Source organism: Triturus cristatus, chromosome 2_1 (assembly GCF_964204655.1).
Source record: "Triturus cristatus chromosome 2_1, aTriCri1.1, whole genome shotgun sequence".
Taxonomy (NCBI): Eukaryota; Metazoa; Chordata; class Amphibia; order Caudata; family Salamandridae; genus Triturus; species Triturus cristatus.
This window is the reverse complement of record NC_140581.1, coordinates 46010631-46034498: the sequence shown is the minus strand read 5'-3', so window position 1 is coordinate 46034498 and position 23868 is coordinate 46010631. Positions and strand designations below refer to the sequence as shown.

Below are 23868 nucleotides of genomic sequence, written 5' to 3'. Positions count from 1 at the left end.
AGCATTTCTCACTTAATAACATGTGACTACAGTGTTGTGTGCAAAAGCAGCAAAAGCGGCAAAATGGCTTTCTAACATCTAACGTGGTTGTGCTAACTTAGCATTGTACGTATATAGATAGCAATCTTCACACCGGATTATTAATTGATTATATGAGACAAAACAAGTTAATCTATACTTTTCTGTCATTTTGCCCTTTATAATCCAAACCTCTTCTCGGGAGACGGATTAGGAAACATTACATAGAATAAGTAAATATATGTTATGGAATAATAATATCTAATTTTCTCAAGACATCTATTCATTTTAAAAATGCAGTCAACATGTAATGAAAAGGAGGATTTGACTGGAGTGTTGATTTTACAATAAGTGTATGCTATGTTACATGTGTGCACTCTACTGCAACTGCTAGGAGTATGCCAGCTGGGGGCCCATAGGGGTGCAAGGAGTGCATGTTGGCACTTGTTGATAATTAAGTGCTCTAGTGATACTGCAGCTGGTCTGCAAGTTACGGCCATCTTCCTTCAACCTGGTCAATCTGCCTTCCTCAGGACCCAGAACAAGGTGCTTAATGATGTTAGGTGCGAACCCAACCGTAGCGCATGCAAAAGATCCTCAATCATACAATGGCATGCACAAAATCACACATACATACGGTTAAACTCCAATAAGTCAAGTAACATCTCCAAATGAGTTTACTTATCACCCACAAGGGTCGAAGCCAAGCCCTCTTTATAGTTAAACTTTCATAAAAAGTAGCCAGAAGTTATACCAGCCCTGATCCTTGCCCTTGCATGCCCCCCACCTATGTTAACACTTAAAGTCATTACAGACTCTGTTCCGGGTCCTAAGGAAGGCTCACTGACCAGGTTGGCAGATGATGGACGAAACATATAGACCAAATGTACTGGTGCCAGAGCAGTTCATTAACTTCAACTAGCAGAATCACTAAACAGGGAGAAACAACACGTCTTAGAGCACAATACAGCCAAACAAGTCAATGTTTTATTATCTGACTGTAGGTTTTCTTTTGTCTCATGACGACAGGCTTCCAGGCATATGGGGGACACGGAGAGATCACGTATGCCGAAGTTAAGGTCACTCAGACTGTTGGAGGCAATGTTATTTCTGGCTCTTCATGGACTTCAAGTAAAGGTTTGTAATGACATTGTTCCCTCAGTTTAAAGCTGCTGCCCTGCATGGGTTACTGAAGACCAAGCACAGGCACAGCGCATGCTATATGGAAGCTTAGCTTAGTATCCCTACCAATAGTTGAATGCTACTGAGTGCAAACGGAATATGATACAATATGATGTATTAATATTTTCTAACCACGCCACTGAAACAAAGCAGTTTGAAGACGTATCAGAGAAACATATTTCACCCAAATTCAAACTGCTGCATGGACTAGATTTTGTGTTATATGGAATACAAATTAGGTTCATACCTCACATCTAGTTTAGGTGTACTAATCCACAATCCCTTCCTATTCTCTTACATTCTGTTGTAAAACCCCATGCGCAGAAGAGCTCAAAATATAGCCGTCAAACAACCTTAGAAGTAACAAATGAAGGGGCCTGAGGGGCTGCATATTGCTCTGCTGTTTTAAATGCCAGGAATGGAAAATGGTGAGTAGGAATAACCTCTCATGGCCCTGGAAATGTCTGCCAGTAACACAGAAGGAACAGACAGGGCGGAAATCTGGAATGGTGGTGGAGCACATCTCAGTCCAAAAACCACAGAATGTCCCATAAGACAAGCTGAAAGCTTTTTGAACGCATCAATGACTGCCCAAACCAAACAATTGATATGATATTTCCTAGGTGCGGAATAATTCAGAAGTACTAAATAGCACCCCTTACTCCAGACCACTACACTTCTGGGTTTTATCAATATATTTTTTAGCAAAAATAAAGACAATCCAAGACTCAATTCCAAACAACCCTCAGTTGTCTTCTTACAGACTCCCTCGCCCTCACCTATGCAGGCCTCCTTTAACACCTTCAGAGCTGCTCTCATGGACTGCACACCTAACTAGCTTCCAAGATCATCTAATCTGCTGGTGGAGCTCTGCCTCTGTCAACAGGTATCATCTCTCCGGCTCTGACCTCCTCCACAAGGACATTCAGCAGCGAGGAGGCCATGGACAGGAAGGTGGGTAGATGGGACATTGCAGAAGAAGGTGGCAGCCACAGGATCAGTTCTGTCATCCCAATCTTTTCCTCTTCCACATGTTCGTCTTTTCACGAGGCCTTTATTGTTGTGCGACTTGTGCCGCCGCAAAGTGAAGATCCTTACTGGGAGTAGGCTCTTTGCAGGTTTGCAGGTTCTGCTGTGAACGAATGACTGAAGGAAGATGTGAGACACTGAATGTCAAACCCATGTAGAGATCAGGAGAGTCACCAAGATGATGTTGGCTATTCAGGTCCATGAAAGTTAAAACACCTCATAAACATTTCCTCACATAGCCTGCAGCCACCATCACCAGTGCCCTTGCTGCACCGGTACCGCGTCGCCAGTACACTCCACTCACAAAACCGCTCCATTCCTAGTACTATAACTCCGTTTTCTCAACCACTGTAAGAAGCGTAAGGAAACAGAAGACTTAAAACCTGCAAATAGCAGGCTGATCCTTAAAGTAACCTCCAGCAAAGGACCCTTAAGGGGCGGATGATGCATCCTTCCCCTACCTGCCCAATTGGCTGAGCTTTCACTAAGGACTTATCCTCACCCACTAAGCATCTGACATTAACCTGACAGTAACCTAAAAATCACAGCGACGAGTGAACTGTAAACTGTGGTTCCCCTACTGCAAGTTCCCTAAAAGCGTGCCATGTGCTAATTTTTCTCCTGCTCTTGCTGTACGTCTTACAGCTTGAATCACTGAATCCAGCCTTTCTTGCACTTGCAAACAATTTCTAAGTTCTTGTATCCCTTTCTGTGAATTTGGGAATATCCACATTACCGATCTCCATCAGTAAACTGAGGTTTCTATGTATCCATCTCATAATTTCCCATTCTCTCAACATTCTTATATTCATTTATTGGAATGGTGCTACTGCTTTATTTGTGAGTGAGTAGCAGCCAAAACCAATGATGTCTTTCCAATCTATTGCACCCCAGCAGAATTCTGAAAAGAACTGTAACAACATCCAGGCAATGGTCTCATGACTAAGAAGGACGAGATCAGCTCAAGTTAGTATCAAAGTAGAGTTCAATGTTAAGCTTGATAAGGCCTGTGAGAAGCGTTAATTTCATTTTAATCTATCTTGGTTGCTCATAGCACTATCACCCATCACACATTGCTGTTCAGACCCTAATCCAAGCCTACACTCAAATAGACCATTTGTTTGTCATTGCACTCACCACTCAAGTATGGGATCATCAGAATACTCTCTTGGGAATCACTGAGGGGTGCGAGCCAAGTGGCCGCCTTCTTCTCTCTGTGGTCCCACCACTACACACACCATATCATCTGCTGGATCCGCATCCAGATGAGTGCTGTTGTTGCAGGGATTCTTCACAAATACAGAACTATGTGCAGGAATATGGGACCGTGGTGTGTAGGGACTGACAGCGAAAAAGGGTACAAAGTTCCTCATGTACAATAAGGAAGAGATAAGGACGGAGGTGGAGATCTCCGAGAGTAGAGCTATATGTCTAGACACATTACCTCTAGTACTTAGCCACTCTACACCATTTTAATAGGGTAGTTTACCTTCTGAATAAAGTACCAATTAGGACTAACTGACCCTTTTTACTTCACTCTCTGCTACATCTACACACACTAGGCCCCTCACCCCCATGCACCTATCGGCAGGAACAAAAGATCCCCGATAAAAGCCCCGATTTCGGGAGCCCGTCAAGGATTGCAGCGCTGACTTGACGAGGGGCATTGCTCATATGATGAAGCATGACACCTAGCTTGCTGGGTGTGTGAGAGCTCTAGTTCCACCAAGGGAATTCCCCTGGTCTTCCATTGGTTACCTCCTGGTAACTAGCGGATGGTTGAGTCCCGACATCCACCTCCTTCCTTATCTCTTCCTTATTGTACATGAGGAACTTTGTACCCTTTTTCGCTGATAGTCTCCTTGGGGCATGTACACTGGACATCCTTAAACAAGTCCCCCTGTCCCCCCATTTTGGTACCATGTATAGGGACTGAGTCATCCTACCACCTTAGTACCCTAAAACCCAGGACCGACTAGCTATAGTGTCTCACTTGCTCTCCTACTCACTCATAGAGAAGCAATAGATTAGACACCCCAGAACACAACACTCCCAGATCTCTCAGGAATCATGTTAACAAGACACACCCTTTCGCTCACACTCTTGTACTCGTCCACAATAAGATCTGACAGTCATGAAATAGTTTAAAATATTTATTTCATCTAACGTACCGTAATGTACAGTATACATGCCACGACAAGCAGGAAAATGCAGAAAGTACAAACATTGTCAGCATAGCAGCCAGTCCATAAATCATGAAGGGAGAAAGACAATGGAGAAAAGACTATGGTGTCTAACCCCCCTCCCCTTGCTAAGTAGAAGTATTATTATATAATAGAAGATCTCTGAGCTTTGTCAGCAGACCCCAGACCTTAGACTATAGATCGTAGATCTACATCATAGATGTTGTCTTGCTCTTCTCCCTGGAAAGGTCCCTCTCCAAGTGTGTGTCACCTAATCGTGCACCTAACTAAAAACCCAAGTACACTGTCCAAACAACAGCTGCATTGGTATGTTTTGTCTAAGGGCTAAGGACTGGCCGAAACAAAATAACAAGGGGCACTGTTGTTCGACCTTGCAAATAATGTTCAGTCAAAATCCCAGGAACATGCAGAGAGTGAACACAGCGATGAGTTCTCATGTGAAAGCAGTCTTTGAAATTGTTGCAAAAAACAAAGACGTGTAGTAGCGTGTTCAAAGCTGCAGGCAAGCTGCAACGTGCTTATGCTAAGTTAGTGAAAAATGACAATGTCCCTATGGGCCACGTGACACTGTTGGCACACAAATCTAGCACTGGCTGAAAAAAGACTTCTCTGTGTTATTCTAACTGCTTGGATTATAATCAGCTTTGTATAAATGAAATCTACTTTTAGTTTAAACGGGGAACAATCAGGAATATCAGTCCTAGGGATGACTGAACCTTAAACTCTTTTTTCCATTTATTCAGACTTCTAGCTTGGGATCTGCTCCCTCCCAAATTCACAAATTTTACAAAGGGAGTGGACCGAAATATTATGTTATTTAGGCTTTTAAAGCGCACTATTACCCAAGGGTGTCCTGGCGCTGAGCACTGTCTCACTGGAGTCCCTCTGCGCTGAACTTATTCTATGATCAACCACGTTTTCAACCCCCTCCACGAAAGGAGATCCTTGGAATTCCTAAGATGCATTGGAAGCTTGTTCCAAGCATTCGTAGCACCTACACTGAAACTCCTGCCACACCAATTGGCTTTCTTAGCCCTTGGAACAATTACTCGCTTTGCTAACTTGGAACGCAACATTCTCCCAGGGACATACCATTGAAGGTGATTTCTTAGGTATTACGGGCCACTGCCCGTCAAAGATTTAAAAACCGTACATAATGCTTTTAATTGAGCCCGTTGTTTTATAGGGTGCTAATGCAGGTATCACAGGCCATTTCTGACCGATGTGAACCTGTTAGCAGACTTGCCGCCACATTCTGCACCATCTGGAGTCTGTTTAGATGTTTCTTTTGAATATTCAGGTAGAGGCTGTTGCAGTAGTCCAGACAGGACAAAATGAGGGCTGAGACAGCTGTCCTGAAACTTTCCTCTGACAAGAAGCATTTTATTTTTCTCAAAGTTCTGAAGATGAAAAAACTTGACGAAACCACCCCTCTAACCTGGTCCCCAAACGACAGTGAGTTGTCCACGATCACCCCCAGATTCTTGGCTTTCCGCGTGGGGGATATGGGGGTGCCCATTTCCTTGGGCCACCAGTTGGACGACCAGTGAAATCTTTCACTTCAGCTAAAATATGTGGCAGTGTTGCTGATGTTAACATGCACATTGCCAAGGTTTAGAGGATCCTTCTCTTCTGCAACCCTCCACTCAGGCTGAGCTAAAATATCTTTTGTCATGGAGGAGTAGACTACTCCACTGCACTTTCCACAGGTCTCCTATATAATCCTAATAACATGCTTCAAAGATTTAAAAAACTGAATTTACATGTATGTTTAAGGAACAGGATGGTCGAAAATAAGCATCATTGACTTGTCTTGACCTGATGACGCACTGCACTGATAATAATACTTATAAACTGGGAAAATTACTTTGTTGCTTCTTGATAAACAATATTTACCAATGGTTGAACATCATGATAATTGGTTCCTGGTCATAGAACCCATTGGTCGTGAGGCAGAAGAATAAAAGTGAGGTTGCTCTTGCTCACTTTAGTCTTTTTCGGAAATCATGTCTATTCGTAAAAATATATATGCTCCGGGTAACATGTTTGGTCATTCAGGTGTTCCTTGATGATATACATTGATTGAGATATATCTTTTGATCCAAAAACATGGATTCCATAGTATGAAGTTCATCCCAGTAGTCCAAGTGCACCTGTGGTGTCAATCGAGGTGGCATCCACATTGGCAGCTTGAGGAACCTATCGAAAGCTCCTGATATTGACGCAGGCGTGTATGGATCCAAAACAACTAGGTTAGTGGCTTATGAAGCGCATGGCCAATGGATTTAATGCAATGTGATTGAAGGGACTGCTTATGTTTCTGACACAAACATGAGTTACAATATGGATCCCAATGTCATAGAGCCAGAAATGCAAAATATTTGAAGGGAGTTAGATGCATGCAAAGAAGATCTTATACAACACAGGTCGGGAGAAGTGTTTAACCGAAAAATGTAGTAAAGAAAGGAGATGCTTGGATATCACACACGGAGTTTCTTAAGTCCTTCGTTATTAGAGGGCCTTTGGAGGTTATGCGATTATTTTAGAGCCGTCACAGTGTCTGCGCCCCCTGTTCTTACTCAATAAGGAATGTTATGGAGGGGTTGAAAAACTCCACCACCTGCATAGCCAGACTTGTGCATAAAGGCCTCAATCTCCAATAAATCATCATGATGGAAAGGTCAAGGAGTTGTACTTCCAGGTTCTTCATGCGGATGAGAAATGCAGGCCTTTTGTAAAGAAAAGACGATGTTGGAAGACAGTGTTCTCCTAGACAATAAGGAATATCTTGATTTAGGGTAGATAGAATCACTTACCTTAGTCACGAAATTTCGAAGGAGGGTGTAATATTGTGGTTGATTTTCTTAAAAGTTTCTTAAGGATATGTGCTTTTGCTCTTTGTTTCTTGAGAAGACTGTAGTCCATTTCGAGCCATCTATGAGGAAGAGATAACTTTATGTGTCCAGGGTATTGTCAGAGTTAGCTTCATTCCAAATTGCTATGGGTCAAATGCACGACCATTTCATTTTGTGATTCTGTAATAGCGATTTTTTGCGATTCGCAATTAGGGACTCACAAAATGAGATGAGACACATTTAGCGATTCCCAATGAGGTCACAACTGACCTACTTATCAATTTTCATGAGGTAGGTCGCAAGTTGCAACCCACTGGGAATGGTCTGTAATCACAGGGATGGTGGCCTGCTGGGGTCGGCAGACCAATATGTTTGTCATCGCTTTTAAATAAAGCAATTTTTTATTGAAACACATCCCATTTTCCTTAAAAAATGGGATGCATTTCAGAAATTATATTGAAAACCTACCTTTTCCTTTTTTAGGAGTAGGCACTTGTCCGTGGGACCACTTCCAGCTCTTAAAAATGTGTGGTGCCCACATTCACAAAGGGGAAGGGATCCTAAACGGACCCTATCCCATTTGCGAATGGGTTACCACCTCCTTCACGGAATCAGTAAAATATGAATGTTTTGTGACCACATTCCAGTCGCAAAACATTTCAACATCCCCCTGCTACTTCCTATTAGGAAGGGGTGCTCTTGGCATGCCCCGTCCTAATACCAACTCACAAACCCTATTTTACAAGTCAGTAATAGGTTACCGACTTGCAATATTGGGTTGGTACATGGCCAAACAGTATTTTAGGGAGGTTGCTAACAGCCCGATTCTCTGTTAACTACTGCTAAAAACGTTCATGCATCTGATCCTTCATTTGTGACTGACTTCAGAAACCTAGGTAATCTATGTGTGAATTACACAACAATTTTAAGGTAAGTGTTTTAGACACAGTTCCTTCATAGATATAAGGTTTTGCTTTGAAAATCTGTGAAGAGTAGAAGTGCAAATATTCCTTGGTAAAAAGGGATGTTATGTGGTGCTGGTGTTTATTCAAAAAATTGTTAATGTAACCTATGGGGGTTGCATTTAATGATAAGAACAGATTTATATGTTGTGTTGCTACCGGGATACTGGGTGTTGGATTTGAAGATCTCCATGTGTGGTCGGGATTGTCTCTCAAATATGCTAGTATCCTGGCTGATGAAAGAGACCTGGGTAGTTGAAGGCATGGATGTGATGCTGTAGGGTTTAATAACCAAGATTGAAAGGATTTGTCACAGCCAGAAGACATTATAGTGATAGTGACAAGATGGTGGCATTGAGATGATTGTGGCATAGATCAACAATTCAGGGGTTGTAGACCTGCTGGCTGCTTGGCACCCCATGTATTTAAAGACATAGTCAAACCTGTAACTCGATAGGAAAGGGCTTAGAACACAGTTTTTAGCTAATTGATCAGTTTGAGTTTTCTTAATTGTGACTGTTCACTCGCACCAAGACGCCGGTGGACACTTGCGCACTCTACAAAACTCAGCTTGAATGTATTGCTCCATGGCGGTGTAAAGAAGTGGGCAGTGTGTGCTATGAGCTGCTACAAGCAGGTAGTTATATGACATATACTGCTGGTTCCATCAAGGCCACTAACAAAACTGGGGTTAGAAGTCTTCAACACAGTGTTGCTGTTGGATGAAGTAGTACCTACATTTTGGTCATGTTAGGTAATTTCTTGAATTGAATATTGGTCTAAGATATTGATGATATTGGTAAGGTCCCTGTAATTAAGATTCTAAGGAAGGCATTTAGCATGGAGACAACATCTGTCAATATGCAGAATTTCTTGCAGAAATTTGAGATTTGCCTTTGGAAAGGGTTAGTTGTGAAGAAGGGAAGAGTTCTAGTTACCTACAGAAGAGGAGTTCATCAGCTGAACACATAGTGGAAGAGTAACCTTTTGTCTGGTTGATTGTGGAAGCCTGAATCCATGCCAGTGGATTAAAGACAGGGGTGGATGAGGTTGCTACTAGATTACTGTGCAGGAGGAGATATGGCACGGAGAGGGGAGGAAAGACTTCTAAGCTATTGGTAGGTAAGTTGATTGTAGAAATTTAAAATAAATGTGTAAAATCAATTTAGTTCGAGGGAAGGTGCTCTCGGCAGGTATTTTCAGGTGAGCTTGTGAACTCATGGTCAGAAGGCAGCGGTTCCACACATCTACTTCAGCATCCACTCTCGGTAGAGATGTGGATGTAATGCTGGGTATTAGGACATATCAACCTTTTATCTTTTAATATGTATTGAATTGTTTACGTGGAACTAGAAAACAAGTGACACATTTAATGACTGATAATTCTTATTTTCTTTGGTCAGTTCAGACTATGTTATATGATGAAGGATAACAGATGTAAAATCATTTGCATCTTGTTTGGCTATTTAGCAGTGATTTGTAATCAAAGATGATCTCTTCTTATTTCTAGCTTCCCAGCTCTGGAGAAGGGCACTTGCTGCTCATACCACCCACATCCTGATGGTGACCTGTCTCTTGCTGTTGGTGACTACCATAGCGCTGGGAGTCAGATGTAAGTGCCGCTATGATGCTTTTACATATATATGGGATGCCAATATCCACACTTCACCTGCAGCTGCACCCACACTTGTTTTGCCTTTTTTTTGTTTAAATCATTTTATTGGCATTTATATTTTCAAACATTACAACACAACAATCAAAAGACCAGTTCAAGGGACTTAATGTCATGCATTAGTCTAACATAACCATCGTTAATATCCGCTATCTCATTTGTGGCGGTTCATTAGTGATAATGTATGGTCAATTTGGAGCTACTGAGATCACCGCCCCTCCCTGTGTGTCTTTGGTGTGTGCACCCAGTTTTTGCAGTCCTTCCACAATAGCCCCCCAATCGCTAGCTAGGGGGAACTTACAAAGCCCCAGAAGATCCTACCTCTGCAAGGCCATGCCCTCTGCCCAGGCCCAGTTTAGCAACGAGCGGCGCCAGGCTATTATGTGGGTTGCCGTGGTGCTCCACCTCCTTTCAGTAATCAGGCATTTCGCAGTGATTAGGCCTAGGTTTAACAAGCATTGGCCATGCCAATCGGTCTCGCTATATTTACTTATTTTTGTTTTTTTTGTAATAGTAAAATATTATAGTAATAATATAGTATGATATACATAGTAATTTGAAGTAATTGACTGACAGTGCTTTAATTTTCTGATTTTTTTTTTAATTTTAACTGTAACCGTTACTGTGTTTTTTATTGTAAAACATATAAACATAAATGTAACATATATTTTTTTCCGCTACAGATAAAAAATGCTAAATTTCTAAGGTTAAAAAATATGTAAACATACTGTAAAAAATGTTTTTTTAATATCTGTATTCAGTATGTAGAGCACAAAACATGTTATTGTAGCAACAGCAGGCGTATCTTTAAATCCTCCACTGCAAAAAAAGGATTTCTAATCAATTTGCACTAAAGCCAAACATTGCTTTCTACAATAATCCCCACCAAAAACCGCCATATTTGTGAGCATTATACTTCCCCACGTACTGTCTTTGTTTCCCTGCCCTGCAACAATTGTTTAACTACCAGGTAAATAAACGTATGCAGATATTGCACCATAAAGCCTGGCCTTTCACAACCATGCCCTCATTTGTACAACGTTCAATGGCTACATGTACCACAAGACTGTTTCTGATACACGCTTGATGTGTAAGTAAACGAAGATGGCAGCAAAGACAAATAGTGTGAAGTGAAGGCAGACAGCAGACCAAAGAGAGGCCAGACCCAGTGTTTGTAATGCGCGCTCGCTTTGCCCCTAAGTGTTCGGAGAGGGCAGCAAGAAAATTAGTGTGAAGTGAATGCGGACAACAGTCTAAAGAGAGGCCACACAAGAGCGTTATCAACAGTGCCTCCACTTGATGTGCTAATGCACAGTGTGCTGGCAGTTAGTAACCGTATAACCCAGTAATAAAGAAGGCTTCAAAACGAAACCAAACAGTATTCCTAAAACAAGCAAGATGTTTATCTGTAGGGCAAGGCAACATCTGTTCTTTTCGCTCTTAGGGGCATATTACCAAGGGTCGGCGATAAATATCGCAAAGCGCACTTAGCGCTTGCATATTTATCGCCGGCTATCTCTGGAATTTATCGCCCGGTTAGCGCGTTATCAACAACGCGCATCGCCGAGGCGATAAAAATTCAAGAGATAGTGTGGATATCGCCGTTTTTCATGGTGGAAAACGGCGATATTCTAGATGATAGGATCTGTGGTCTTAGCCTCAGAATCCACCCCCCATGTTAAGTATGCCTTAGTCAGGAATTTAACATACATTATATTCCTGCGTTAAGGCATACTTAACGCGATTTAAAATATCGCTACCCTTCCTTGTTAATATCGTGAAGCTGCCTTTGCGATATTTTCCCTGGTTGGTCTCACAGCTACGCCTACTTTGCATCTCATTAGCGATGCAAAGTTAGGCGTGCTGGAAACGGGCGCTAAATCAGCAAAATACGCGATAGCGTGTCTTTGCTGATTAGGCGATAAAATTATCGCCGCTTTTTGACCGAAAACGGCCGCAAAAGTGGTGATAATGTTTCAGCCCCGCCTTGTTAATATGCCCCAAAGTTTGCTGGTAAAAAAAAAGGCAAAGTAAGCTTTAAATCCTCCTTTTCACTATATCATTTAAATGTATTTGCAGAAGAACCAAACATTCTTTCATACTATCCGCCTCATAAAGAAAGCGGCCCATTTGTGAGCATTTAACTTCAGCACGTGAAATCCTTCTTGGTAATAGCATCACTTTTTTCTATCCCCTCTCAAAAATTGGACTATTTGTAAACAGTATACTCCCACGAGTACCCATATACTATCCCAAATTAGCTGCTCTGCAACCACCATGTAAGTAAAAGCTACATTTAAATATGGCGCAATTGCAACATGGAGCATACCCTATCACACTAAGGCCTTAGGAGCATATCAACAACAACCGGCAATAATTATCGCTGAGCGCACTTAGCGCCAGGATAATTATCGCCGGCTAGCGCCGATTTTTATCGCTGAGATAGCGTGCTATTAGCAACGCTTATCTCATCAGCGATAAAAATCCTGGCGCTAACTGGCTAATGTGAGATTATCGCTGGAAACCCAGCGATAATCTCACGTTAGCTTGTTGATAGGGACAGACAAACTTAGCCATGATATCCTCCTTCCATAGGATATCATGGCTAAGTCAGAAAAATACCAGATGTAAAAAAGCAGCGTTAACCGCGGTTAGCGCTGTTTTTTTTGTCTGTAACAGGGTTAGCTATATTCTTGATAATAGGAGAAATGTCGCTTAGCGACATTTCTCCTATTATTTTACTCTGGAACGCCCCCTTTGCATCTCATTAGAGATGCAAGGGGAAGCGTAGAGTAAAAGGGTGCTAACATGCAAATTTGCGTGTTAGCACCCTGTTGCTGATAGGGTGCTAGTTTTATCTCTGCTTTTTTGGCTTTTAAAGCCAAAAAAGCAGAGATAAAGCCCTTGTTGATATGCCCCCAAATTCGTAAAAACACAATGTCGCAGCTCACATAAATTTAAAAAAAAAACACATTAGGAGCGTGAAAGAAGCAGTTTTAAATCCTACTCTTCAAAAACGAATTTCCAAACTATTTGCACTGAAACCAAACATTGCTTTGTGCAATGATCCCCAGAATAAACAGACATTTTTGTGAGCATTAAACTTCTTAACACACTGTCCCTGTTTAGCCACCCTGGAACAATTATTCAACTGAGAGCTAAATGAACGTGCGCACATATTGCAGCAGAGAGCCTTTCACATCCATGCCTTACTTAATACAACGTTCAACGGCGGTGTTCACGTGGAAAGTAAACTAAGAAATAACACATTACCACCGGAAAATCAAACAAGACATTAAATCCTGCTTTACATTAAAATTACTTCTTTCTATACCTCTCCAAAAATAGCAAGCTATTTGTGAACAGTACAACTCCCAAAGTGCAAGTGTACTATCCCTGTTTAGCTGCTGTGCACCGTCTTGCAACTAAAAGCTACATTGGAAATAGACGCTGCTGCAGACTACAGCACAGGCTTCCACACCCAGCACTGCCCAGAGATTCAGTTCAGTTCAGTTCAGTTCATAAGGCTTTATTCGGAGCTTAAAAACAAAGTCCATAAAAGCACATACATACATAAAAACAGCTTCATCATTTTAACAATCAAACATATAAAAGTACTTTAAAACAGTTTTAAAATGACAGATTTGGCCTTGCTTTAATAGCCCGTAGAAGAAAAGTGCCCAGAGATTCATTATTCATTTGGAATCCAAGAAGGCCAAAGACGGCTGATTTGGAAATGTTCTTTTTCTTCACGTACTATCACTGTGTACTTACTTAGTAATAATATACACCTTTAATTTGTAACCATTAAATTCAAGGGCTTATATCAACCCCCAGCCCCCCCCAAAAAAAGATATGCCTGTAAAAGCAAGCTGAACTTTCAATCCTCCCTTGTAATAAATTCTTTGATAACGATTACAACATGAATACAAAATTATATTGTGCCATACCCAAAACAATGAAAGGGGACTATATAAAATATTTAATTTTGCCACTTTTGTATGCCTATTTAGCTGCTTTGCAACAATTATGCAACTGAAAGCTACATTGAGATAGGCCCCTATTGTACCATGGAGGACAGCTTTTTACTCTCTGCCCTTTATTTGTAATACATTAAATGCCAGGGCTCACATAAAAACATAAAACAAGCATTGGCATAGCCAATAGGTCTCACTTTTGGGACCTTATAAGTATTTATTTATGCAGCACAATATCCTTAGTGCAACAACATTAACTGCTGCATAGCTAAACACTTATAAGGTCCCTACGGCGAGACCTATTGGCTATGCCAATGCTTGTTGGTCGTGGCTGTGTGTTATATAAAACTGCAAATGATGTAACAAAAAAATGCGTACACCCCACTCAGAAATGATTTCCGTCAAGTATTTTGTCCTAAATTTCGTTTACAAAAATATTGTCCCATTGGGGTAGATTTCATGTTATTAACTCCAGTGGAGCAATGCTTTTGAATCAATAGGGCACGCTATTTATGTACGACAATATTCCGACCACAGTACTCTGGCACCATACCCACTCTGGAAGGATAGATGAATTCACAAATAGGGATTTTTGTTTATTTAATGTTTTGAAAGTGTGTTAGCCTTCCTGAACCTTGCATTCATGCTGGATTTTGTTTCCTGTTTCCCAAATTGCCAACACTATTTTGAGATTAACAGCCTGTATCAAAATGCTTAGCAAACATCCACTGCTTGCCTGGTGTAACATGCTGATTTCATTTCCTGTTGATGTGTAATTGGTTGCTACCCAATGAGCCTGCATTGAATGACTACAGGTTTGAAGTTTGAATCTGCTTTTTGCAATGCAAACGGTCTCGCCTTCGGGACCTTATAAGTATTTTAGCCATGCCGCATGTTTTCCTGGGTGCTGCCACATCTACTGTTCTTCGACGTGGAAGCGTTGACACTAATAGCACTGCTTTGAGAAGTACTTGTCATGAAACAATTATGGTCATTTGTGTAGGCCGTGAGAGTGGTTGCTAAATATATGCCATAGCACCTGAGCTACCACTAATTGTACTTTCAATATTACAATTTTTCCTTTTCTTGCTGCATAATTTACTCAACCATGTCACATAAAGCTTTGTTAAACAGCCAGTCGAAGCAATCCATTCCTTAAAATTAACAGAAATAGAAGAGGGTAAGGTTTTTTTTTTGATGAGATAAAACTCACTTTTTTTTATTATTTTTTAAAGTATTTCTGAAAGTGATAATTGAGAAGTGCAACCATTGGTTAACACTGCCTCCTTAAAATTGATTTGCCAGAGAACACTAAAAGATGGCACAAAATGTTTGAGGCTCGGAAAGGCTTGTAAGCTGAGGCCGTCAATTTAAGAGGCACTGAAGCGTGACTTCGGCAGCGTTATTGTTCGCCACCATATTGTTACTTTATAATATACATAGTGTTGCATATAGATGTCTTGCGCTGTGATTGACAAGCCACAAAAATGTCAGTAGAAGCTCCTAAGAAGGCGCAGAAAGTGCTTTATGTTTAAAGTATAAGAGACCTGGCTTGATTGAGGGTGCATGCACAGGGTCGTGTTAATAAAAATTATAACAAAAATTAATAAAAACAAGTGATCAGGTTGGCAATAATTGCCACAGCGGACATGTGGCATTTCACAAGATATAAAATGTAGACAAATGACTTTTTTCAGTAGAGAGGTACCAGAGCGTGCTGCATGTATTTTCATGAAAACGCGAGCAGCTCTGCTGTAGTGGCAAAAAATGGAAATGAAAAAGCATGTGAGCTAAGATGAAATAAGGTAACAGAATAGTAGGTCATTACGTAAAAAATATACATGAAATTACATTAGGACATGAGGGTTGGAGGTTAGCAAGTTTGAGAAAGAAGGGGGAAGGCTTTTGTGTGGAAATCACCACGGCCTGTTGCGGCTTCTCTTCCGCAAGCAAGGCGGAGAGAGGCACGCAAGGCTTAATGAGCCTTGACAGAAACCCACATGGCAGCTGCGCGCGTGCACACTCGCGTGAATGCAAGCTTGAGGCCAGGAAAAGCCTGTGGTAGCACTTTCAAAAGCCACTCACTACTAAATTTCTCGCAGAGCAGCGCATACACTGGCTCAGCGAGACCTAAAAATAAAAAGCACATACTAGCACTGTTTTTATGCTTTCAATAATCAGGCACCTAAAATTAACATGAAGATATCGGTAAAGGACGTAACTTGTGCAGGCAAAAGATATATATAATACAATACTTTTTGTAATACACGCTGGATATGCATTAAAGCAAACTCAACAGTGTGAAGTGAAGGCAGACAGCAGACCAAAGAGAGGCCAGACAAAGTATTGGAAATGCGTGTTCCCTTTGCACCTAAGTACACGGAGATGGCAGCAAGACAAATAGGGCAGATTTATGAGCCCCTTGCGCCACTTTTGCGTCACTTTTAACATGGGAAAAGTGACGCAAAAGTGGCGCAAGGGGCTCATAAATCTGCCCCATAGTGTGAAGTGAATGTCTGGAACAGAACAAAGAGAAGCCACACAAGATAGTTATCAACATTGCGCCCACATGACTTGCTAATTCACAGTGGGCTGTCAGGTGTTAGCCAAAAAACCCAATAGAGAAGGCTTTGAAGCAAAATAAAACAGTATCCCTAAAGGAAGCGAGATATTTATCGCTTGGGCAAGGCAACATCTGTTGTTTATTCTTTCAGTTTGTTGCTGAACGAAGGCAAAGTAAGCTTGAAATCTTCCTTTGTACTAAATTAAAAGCTAGCTATTACACTTCTCCACGTAACCATGTACTATCCCTGGTTACCTGCTCTGCAACAATTATGCAACCAAAAGCTACATTTACATGGAGCATAGCAATGAACACCCAGGCCTTAATTTGTAAAGCATTATGGGGCATATTATCAAGCCCATCATCGCCGCTTTAGCGGCAGTTTTCTGCCGCTAAAGCGGCGATAATTTTAACGCCGTGCTTGATAATATGCCCGTAGATGCTGGAGTTCAGGTGAAAACATATTGCAAATGATTTCACATCCTGCCCTGCAGAGAGATTATTTATTAAGAGTGTAAAAATAACAAAAGCGGATGATTTGGAAACTTTCTTTTTCCTCACGTACCATCAATGTTGTATTACTAGGTAGTAATAATGCAGCTAAGAGCTACATTTAGATATACTATTATTGCAACATAAACCAAAGCCTTTAACTCACAGCCCTTAATTTGTGCAACATTGATTTCCGGGCCTCACATAAAAACGAAAAGCCAACAACAAAAGCATGCACTCTAAAACAGTTTTTAACAACCACAAGTCAGACAGTTTAAGTGGCAACTTGAACTGCTCCTCTGTAATAAATTATTTTTAATGTATGAGCACATAGATCAAACATTACATCTTTTCATACACCAGAAAAAAAATGTAAGAACATATGACTTCGCCACATCCTATCCCTGTGTAGCTGATTTGCTACAATCATGCAACTGAAAGCTAAAATAATCTATTCCGTTATTTCAAAATAATGCAAAGCCTTTTATCACCAGCCCTTAATTTGAAAACATTAAATGCCAGGGCTTATAATCAAATCCCCCCAAAAACGGGACACCTGCGAAAACAAGCCAAAATGTATATACCCCTTTTTAATAAAACTTTACAATACATGAACTACATACAAGCTAGCCCGTGGTAGGCCGATAGAATAAAAGCGGACGATTTAAAACATTTAACTTTGCTACAAACTATCCCTATTTAACTGCTCAGCACAAATTATGCAACTGGAGGCTGCATTAATATAGTCCGCTAATGTAACATACAGCAGATGTTTTTACACATGGCCCTTTCTTTAAAATACATAAAATTACGTGGTTCACATGAAAACATAAAAACAAATGCCACATGCTACCACTGTTTTTGTGCATTTCATTATTATGCCGCTATAATCTACATTAGGACATCGGTAAACAACTTAACTTGTGCTCGCAAAAGCCTCATGTAATCTAAAACTGTTTGTAATTCACGCTCAAAGGGCATCCAAGTAAAGTGTGAAGTGAAGGCAGACAGCAGACTAAAGAGAGACCATACAACACACTAAACAGAGGCCACACAAAATCCATATACACATTGCGTCCACAACACTTAATAATTCACAAACTGTTAAACTGCGCGCCCGCTGTGCATTTAAGTAGACAAAAGTAGCAGCCAAACGAAAAGTGTAAAGTGAATTCATACAACACGCTAAAGACAGACGACACAAAATCGATATACACATTGCGTGCACATGACTTACTAATTCACAAAGTGTTTGTAATGCGCGCTCGCTTTGCATTTAAGTAGACAAAAAAGACAGCCAAAGAATGTAAAGTAAATGTAGACAACAGACTGAACAGAGGCCACACAAAACCATCACACTCAATGCATGAATATAAGCTAAAAATTCACAAAGTGTGTCTAAAGCGCGCTGGATTAGCAGCAGTAAAGTACACGGAGATCCTAGCTGAACCTATATACATTCGCTCAATGTACATTAAAGTACACAAAGATGGCAGCCAAACGTAATAGTGCCAATATCGGCAACAGTTGTCACAAAACACATAGGTACATGAATAAAACACACGACACTGTAATGTAGGTGGAGAAATATTGCTGCAGGTTTTATTAGCATAACCAATATGCAAACAAGGTGGGTTATTTTACGGGCGATCCCAGGGCAGGCCAGCCCCTATGCCGCCTGCCCGTCTGATAAGCCTAGAGTCACCATGGCAACGCCAGCTGGTGTATACCAAATATTGGGAGGGTCCACCCCTCCCATCCGTGGACCACCCGTCCACTTGCTTCACACGCCACCCCGTGATGGGTGGGCGGAGCATACATGGCAGCCCCCGGTTGCTCAGACCCACAACCGCCTTCCGGCTAACGGGGCGCCGTCGTTCTTCCAGGGGACCCTCTAAAACATCCCTGGGTATCCTGGCTTAGCACCCCGCGGTGCTGCTGCATGATGTACCCCTTGGTATGTGCAGACCCTGGATCGCCCTGTAACTCCTCCTGCAACACAAAGAAAATTGTTAGAAAAAACCTGGCACCCCCCCTTTGTCCCTCCGGACGCCGGGTAAGCGGAGGGGAGGGCAAGGCGAACGAGAGGACAAGAGGACGAGGAGGGGGCGAAGACAGTATATGTACCCCTGTCTCCTCCCCCGCCCTCGCCGGAAGCAGCTAGCTAGTGGGGTCTCCCTCGGTCAAGCCCAGGGACTCGACCTCCCACCCCCTGTGCCTTCCTGTGGCACTAAGGCGGCCGCCCTCGAAGGGGCGGGCCGCTGCGCAACCCCCCCCGGGCAGCCTTACATAGTGCCAATATCGGCAACAGTTGTCACAAAACACATAGGTACATGAATAAAACACACAACACTGTAATGTAGGTGGAGAAATATTGCTGCAGGTTTTATTAGCATAACCAATATGCAAACAAGGTGGGTTATCTTACGGGCGATCCCAGGGCAGGCCAGCCCCTATGCCGCCTGCCCGTCTGATAAGCCTAGAGTCACCATGGCAACGCCAGCTAGTGTATACCAAATATTGGGAGGGTCCACCCCTCCCATCCGTGGACCACCCGTCCACTTGCTTCACACGCCCCCCCGTGATGGGTGGGCGGAGCATACATGGCAGCCCCCGGTTGCTCAGACCCACAACCGCCTTCCGGCTAACGGGGCGCCGTCGTTCTTCCAGGGGACCCTCTAAAACATCCCTGGGTATCCTGGCTTAGCACCCCGCGGTGCTGCTGCATGATGTACCCCTTGGTATGTGCAGACCCTGGATCGCCCTGTAACTCCTCCACAGCCTTGGGAGTGGCCACCGTCACTACCAGGGCCCCCCACCAAGGTAGACCTGTTTACTTACAACCTGCTGCAGCCAAAGCTTCCCCTAGGTCCAGTAGGAAAGGTCCATGCCTAAACTAGAGAGGTGTACCCCATCTCCCTCCAGGCACCCTGTGGACTTGGCGTGTATAAGACCATGCCTGATGAAGCCAAGACCTCTTTGCTCTGCGCAACTGCGCATGGCTCCTGGTAGGCCATCATACCTACAGCATACTGATACCGGGCTTCTCCCAGGTCCAGTCAAAACAAGTCTACGCCCAACCGGGCCGGCGGCCAGCGGGCACCATCAGGACAGGTTCCCCCAACCTTTCTAAACTCCCCCCGTGGATTTGACTGAAATGACCTTAAACCTAAATAGGCGATGGTCCAAAGTTGCCTTTGCATGGCTAAATAACAATCCCTTTGCCAAGCCACTCCTGCCTGGCAGTGCCCATGCGCGAGGAGGTAAGGGTTGACAAGCCTGCCTTACTTCCTCCTTCACTCCGTTGGAGTATGTCCATCGCATTCCATCAGTCACCACCAAATGTAAAGCCTTGCCCTCCCAGAATTCTGCTAGTATACCAGGGAGGGACAGGTCAGAGTGACCACAGAGGAGAACAACGTGTAAAATGCTTCTCTATTTGAATACTGGAAAAGCCAATTGTTCTCCTGCAGATTTATAGCCCAAAGTGTTCCCCCGGTGCTTCCCTTAATCATATGGACCATAGGCCCCTGTTGGAATTTTTTTTTTTTTTTTTTTTTTCCAGCTACTTTGTAGCCCAAGTATGTTTCCCAGGAGTTTCCCCCAATCATAAGGACCATCGCCCCAGTTGGAAGGCCACTTCCACAACCTGCATAGCTGCCAGCAGTGCTGGAGGGCGGGAGAAGTCGCCAGTTACCGTTACTCCCATCAATGGTACCTGTTTCATCGAACTAAAGGACGGGCTACTAAGTGGGCTTACCAGACTCTGCCCTTGAACCAGTGGTCAGACACAAGCCCCTCTAAGTTCTGCTGCTTCACCTGCCCGTTAACACGAATAACTGGAGCAACTGAACCACTTATCGCCGTGCTACATGTCCTCTTGGGACAGGTGCACGGGCACCTGTCCAAACATCCAAACGCAACCAGAAAGTCGGACCGTACCCAGAACGGTAACCCCCAACTGGCCTGGAAGCGAGGCAGACAATGCTCCTGCCTCGACAAGGTATGTCATTTGCCTAATCCGTGTCTGGCTGTAAGGGTTAGACAATGCCAGTCCCAGTCCCGGGTGACAATAGGAGCTTTACAGCTGCAGGTGCTAATGATGGAACACGAGGCCTGATGAAGCAGACTGTAATTCCCTTGCTACTGTTGTGCACAAAACCACAACCATTGGCTCTCCATCGTACAATACCTTCATGCTAATCATGGTTTCCTAGGAGGATGTTGACAAGTCTATGTTCAAGAAGTCTAACCGTATCCTGAACAGTAACCCCCAACTGGCCCTGATGCGGGACAAACCATGCCAAGGCACATAGGAGATTTCAATAACTAAATAACGAGAGGACAAGAGGACGAGGAGGGGGCGAAGACAGTATATGTACCCCTGTCTCCTCCCCCGCCCTCGCCGGAAGCAGCTAGCTAGTGGGGTCTCCCTCGGTCAAGCCCAGGGACTCGACCTCCCACCCCCTGTGCCTTCCCGTGGCACTAAGGCGGCCGCCCTCGAAGGGGCGGGCCGCTGCGCAACCCCCCCCCGGGCAGCCTTACAATACCTTCAATAATAAACACGGGCTTCTATTGGATTTCTCACCGACATATTATCAAGCCCATTATCGCCGCTTTAGCGGCAGTTTTCTGCCACTTAAATGGCAATAATTGTAACGCCGTGCTTGATAATGTGCCCCCAAATCCATAGCAAAATTTCGAAAGCACAAAAAGTGCATATAAAAACACAAGAGCAGCCAAACGTAAATACCTTCAGTAATGAAAAAAAAAACGAAATCATTGAAAAAATGCGCGCCCAATTTGCATTAAAGTAAACGGCGATCGCAGCCGAACTACAAAACTTCGCTTAGTTTAAGTTAAATTAAACAGAGATCGGAGCTAATAAAGCAAATGAAATTTAGCACAAAATGCACGCTCGTTTTGCATTAAAGGAGACAAAGATCACAGCCAAATGTAAAAACCTTCGCAAGATTTGCATTAAAGTAAACAGAGATCGCAGTACAAAGTAAACACCTTCAATAATAAAGCAAATAAAATCCATACAAAATTCAAAACAAAAAAGTGCATTAAAAAAATAATACCAACTGAACGGAAATACCTTCGGTAATAAAGAAAAAAAAATATTTTAAAAAATGCGCGCTTAATTTGCATTAAAGTACACGGAGATCGCAGTCGAACTAAAACACTTTCCCTCTCGGTTTGCATTGAAGTAAACAAAGATCGCAGACAAATGTAAATCCCTTCGCTGGATTTGCATTCAAGTAAACAAAATTGCAGCAAAATTGCTAGTAAAGCAAACCAAATCCATCAGAAAAATGCGCGCTTGGTTTGCACTGAAGAACACGGAGATCGCAGCCGAACTTAAATACCTTCGCTCAATTTGCATTGAAGTAGACAGAGATCGCAGCCGAACGTAAATACATTCGATAATGAAGCAAACAAAATCCATCGCAAAAATGCGTGCTCCGTTTGCATTAAAGTAAACAAACATCACAGCCACACGTAAATCCCTTTGCTGGATTAGCATTACAGTAAACAGAGATCGCAGCTGAACGTAAATCCCCTTGATAATAAAGCAAACCAAATCCATCAGCAAAATGCGCGCTCGGTTTGCATTAAAGTAAACAAATATTGCAGACAAACGTAAATACCTTCTCTGGATTTACATTAAAGTAAACGAAGATCACAGCTTAGCGTAAATCCCTTTCACAAACAAAATCCATAAGGAAAGTGGAAAGCAAACAAAGTGCATAAAAAAATAACACAAAATGCAATGCCTTCGGAAGCATTCGGAAACAAGCCTCCGGCTCTCCGTCTGACCCTTTTCCACACCACATCTTCAACAAAGCCAGCAGCTCCATCGCACCCCACCTGCGCAACACCATCAACCTCTCCTTCGAGACAGCGACCTTCCCTGAAAGCTGGAAAGACGCCGAGATCAACGCCCTACTGAAGAAACCCAAGGCGGACCCGAGCGAACTGAAAAATCTCCGGCCCAAATCCCTGCATCCGTTCCCAGCTAAGGTCATCAAGAAGATAGTCAACACCCAGCTCACCTGCTACCTCGAAGACAACAGCATCCTGGAACCCTCCCAGTCAGGATTCCGCAGCAACCACAGCACCGAGACCACCCTCATCGCCGACACAGACGACATCAGGATTCTACTGGACATCGGCGAGACGGCGGCCCTCATCCTTCTGGACCTCTCTGCCGCATTTGACACCGTCTGCCACCGCACACTACACACACAACTCCACGACGCAGGGATCCAAGACAAGACCCTGGACTGAACCTCCTCCTTCCTCACCGGCAGAACCCAGAGAGTCCGCCTCTCCCCGTTCCGATCGGAAGCCTCCAAGATCATCTGTGGCGTCCTGCAGGGATCCTCCCTCAGCCCGATGCTGTTCAATGTCTACATGGCGCCCCTCGCACTCATCACGACCTCAACATAATCTCCTACGCTGACGACACCCAACTGATCCTCTCCCTCACCAAGGACCCCCTCACCGCCAAATCCAACCTCCACCAGGGAATGAACGCCGTCGCCGACTGGATGGAGGATAGCCGCCTTAAGCTGAACACAGACAAGACGGAGATCCTCATCCTTGGGCCCAACCCCTCCTCATGGGAAGACTCCTGGTGGCCCGCGTCGCTGGGGACATCACCCGCACCCACCAACCATGCACGCAACCTGGGAGTCATCCTCGACTCGAAACTCACCATGACCAAACAAGTCAACGCTGTCTCCTCCACCTGCTTCATCACCCTCTGTTTGCTCCGCAAGATCTACAGATGATCCGGACAGACACAAGGAAAACAGTCACCTAGGCCCTAGTCAGCAGCAGACTCGACTACGGAAACACCCTCTACGCCGGAGCCCCGACCAAGCTCATCAATAGACTGCAAAGAA

General features: G+C 43.3%; 1 protein-coding gene across 2 annotated transcripts in view; it reads left to right on the top strand.

Annotated features, from left to right (window-relative positions):
* LOC146863693 (uncharacterized) overlaps window positions 1-23868 on the top strand; it is a 395333-nt gene that overhangs the window by 102093 nt on the left and 269372 nt on the right. For both annotated transcript variants that reach the window (XM_085627827.1, XM_085627828.1), the window contains exons 3-4: window positions 1048-1155; window positions 9761-9862. In XM_085627827.1, coding sequence (XP_085483953.1) covers window positions 1048-1155; window positions 9761-9862 — 210 coding nt within the window. The remainder of the gene's footprint in view (window positions 1-1047; window positions 1156-9760; window positions 9863-23868) is intronic.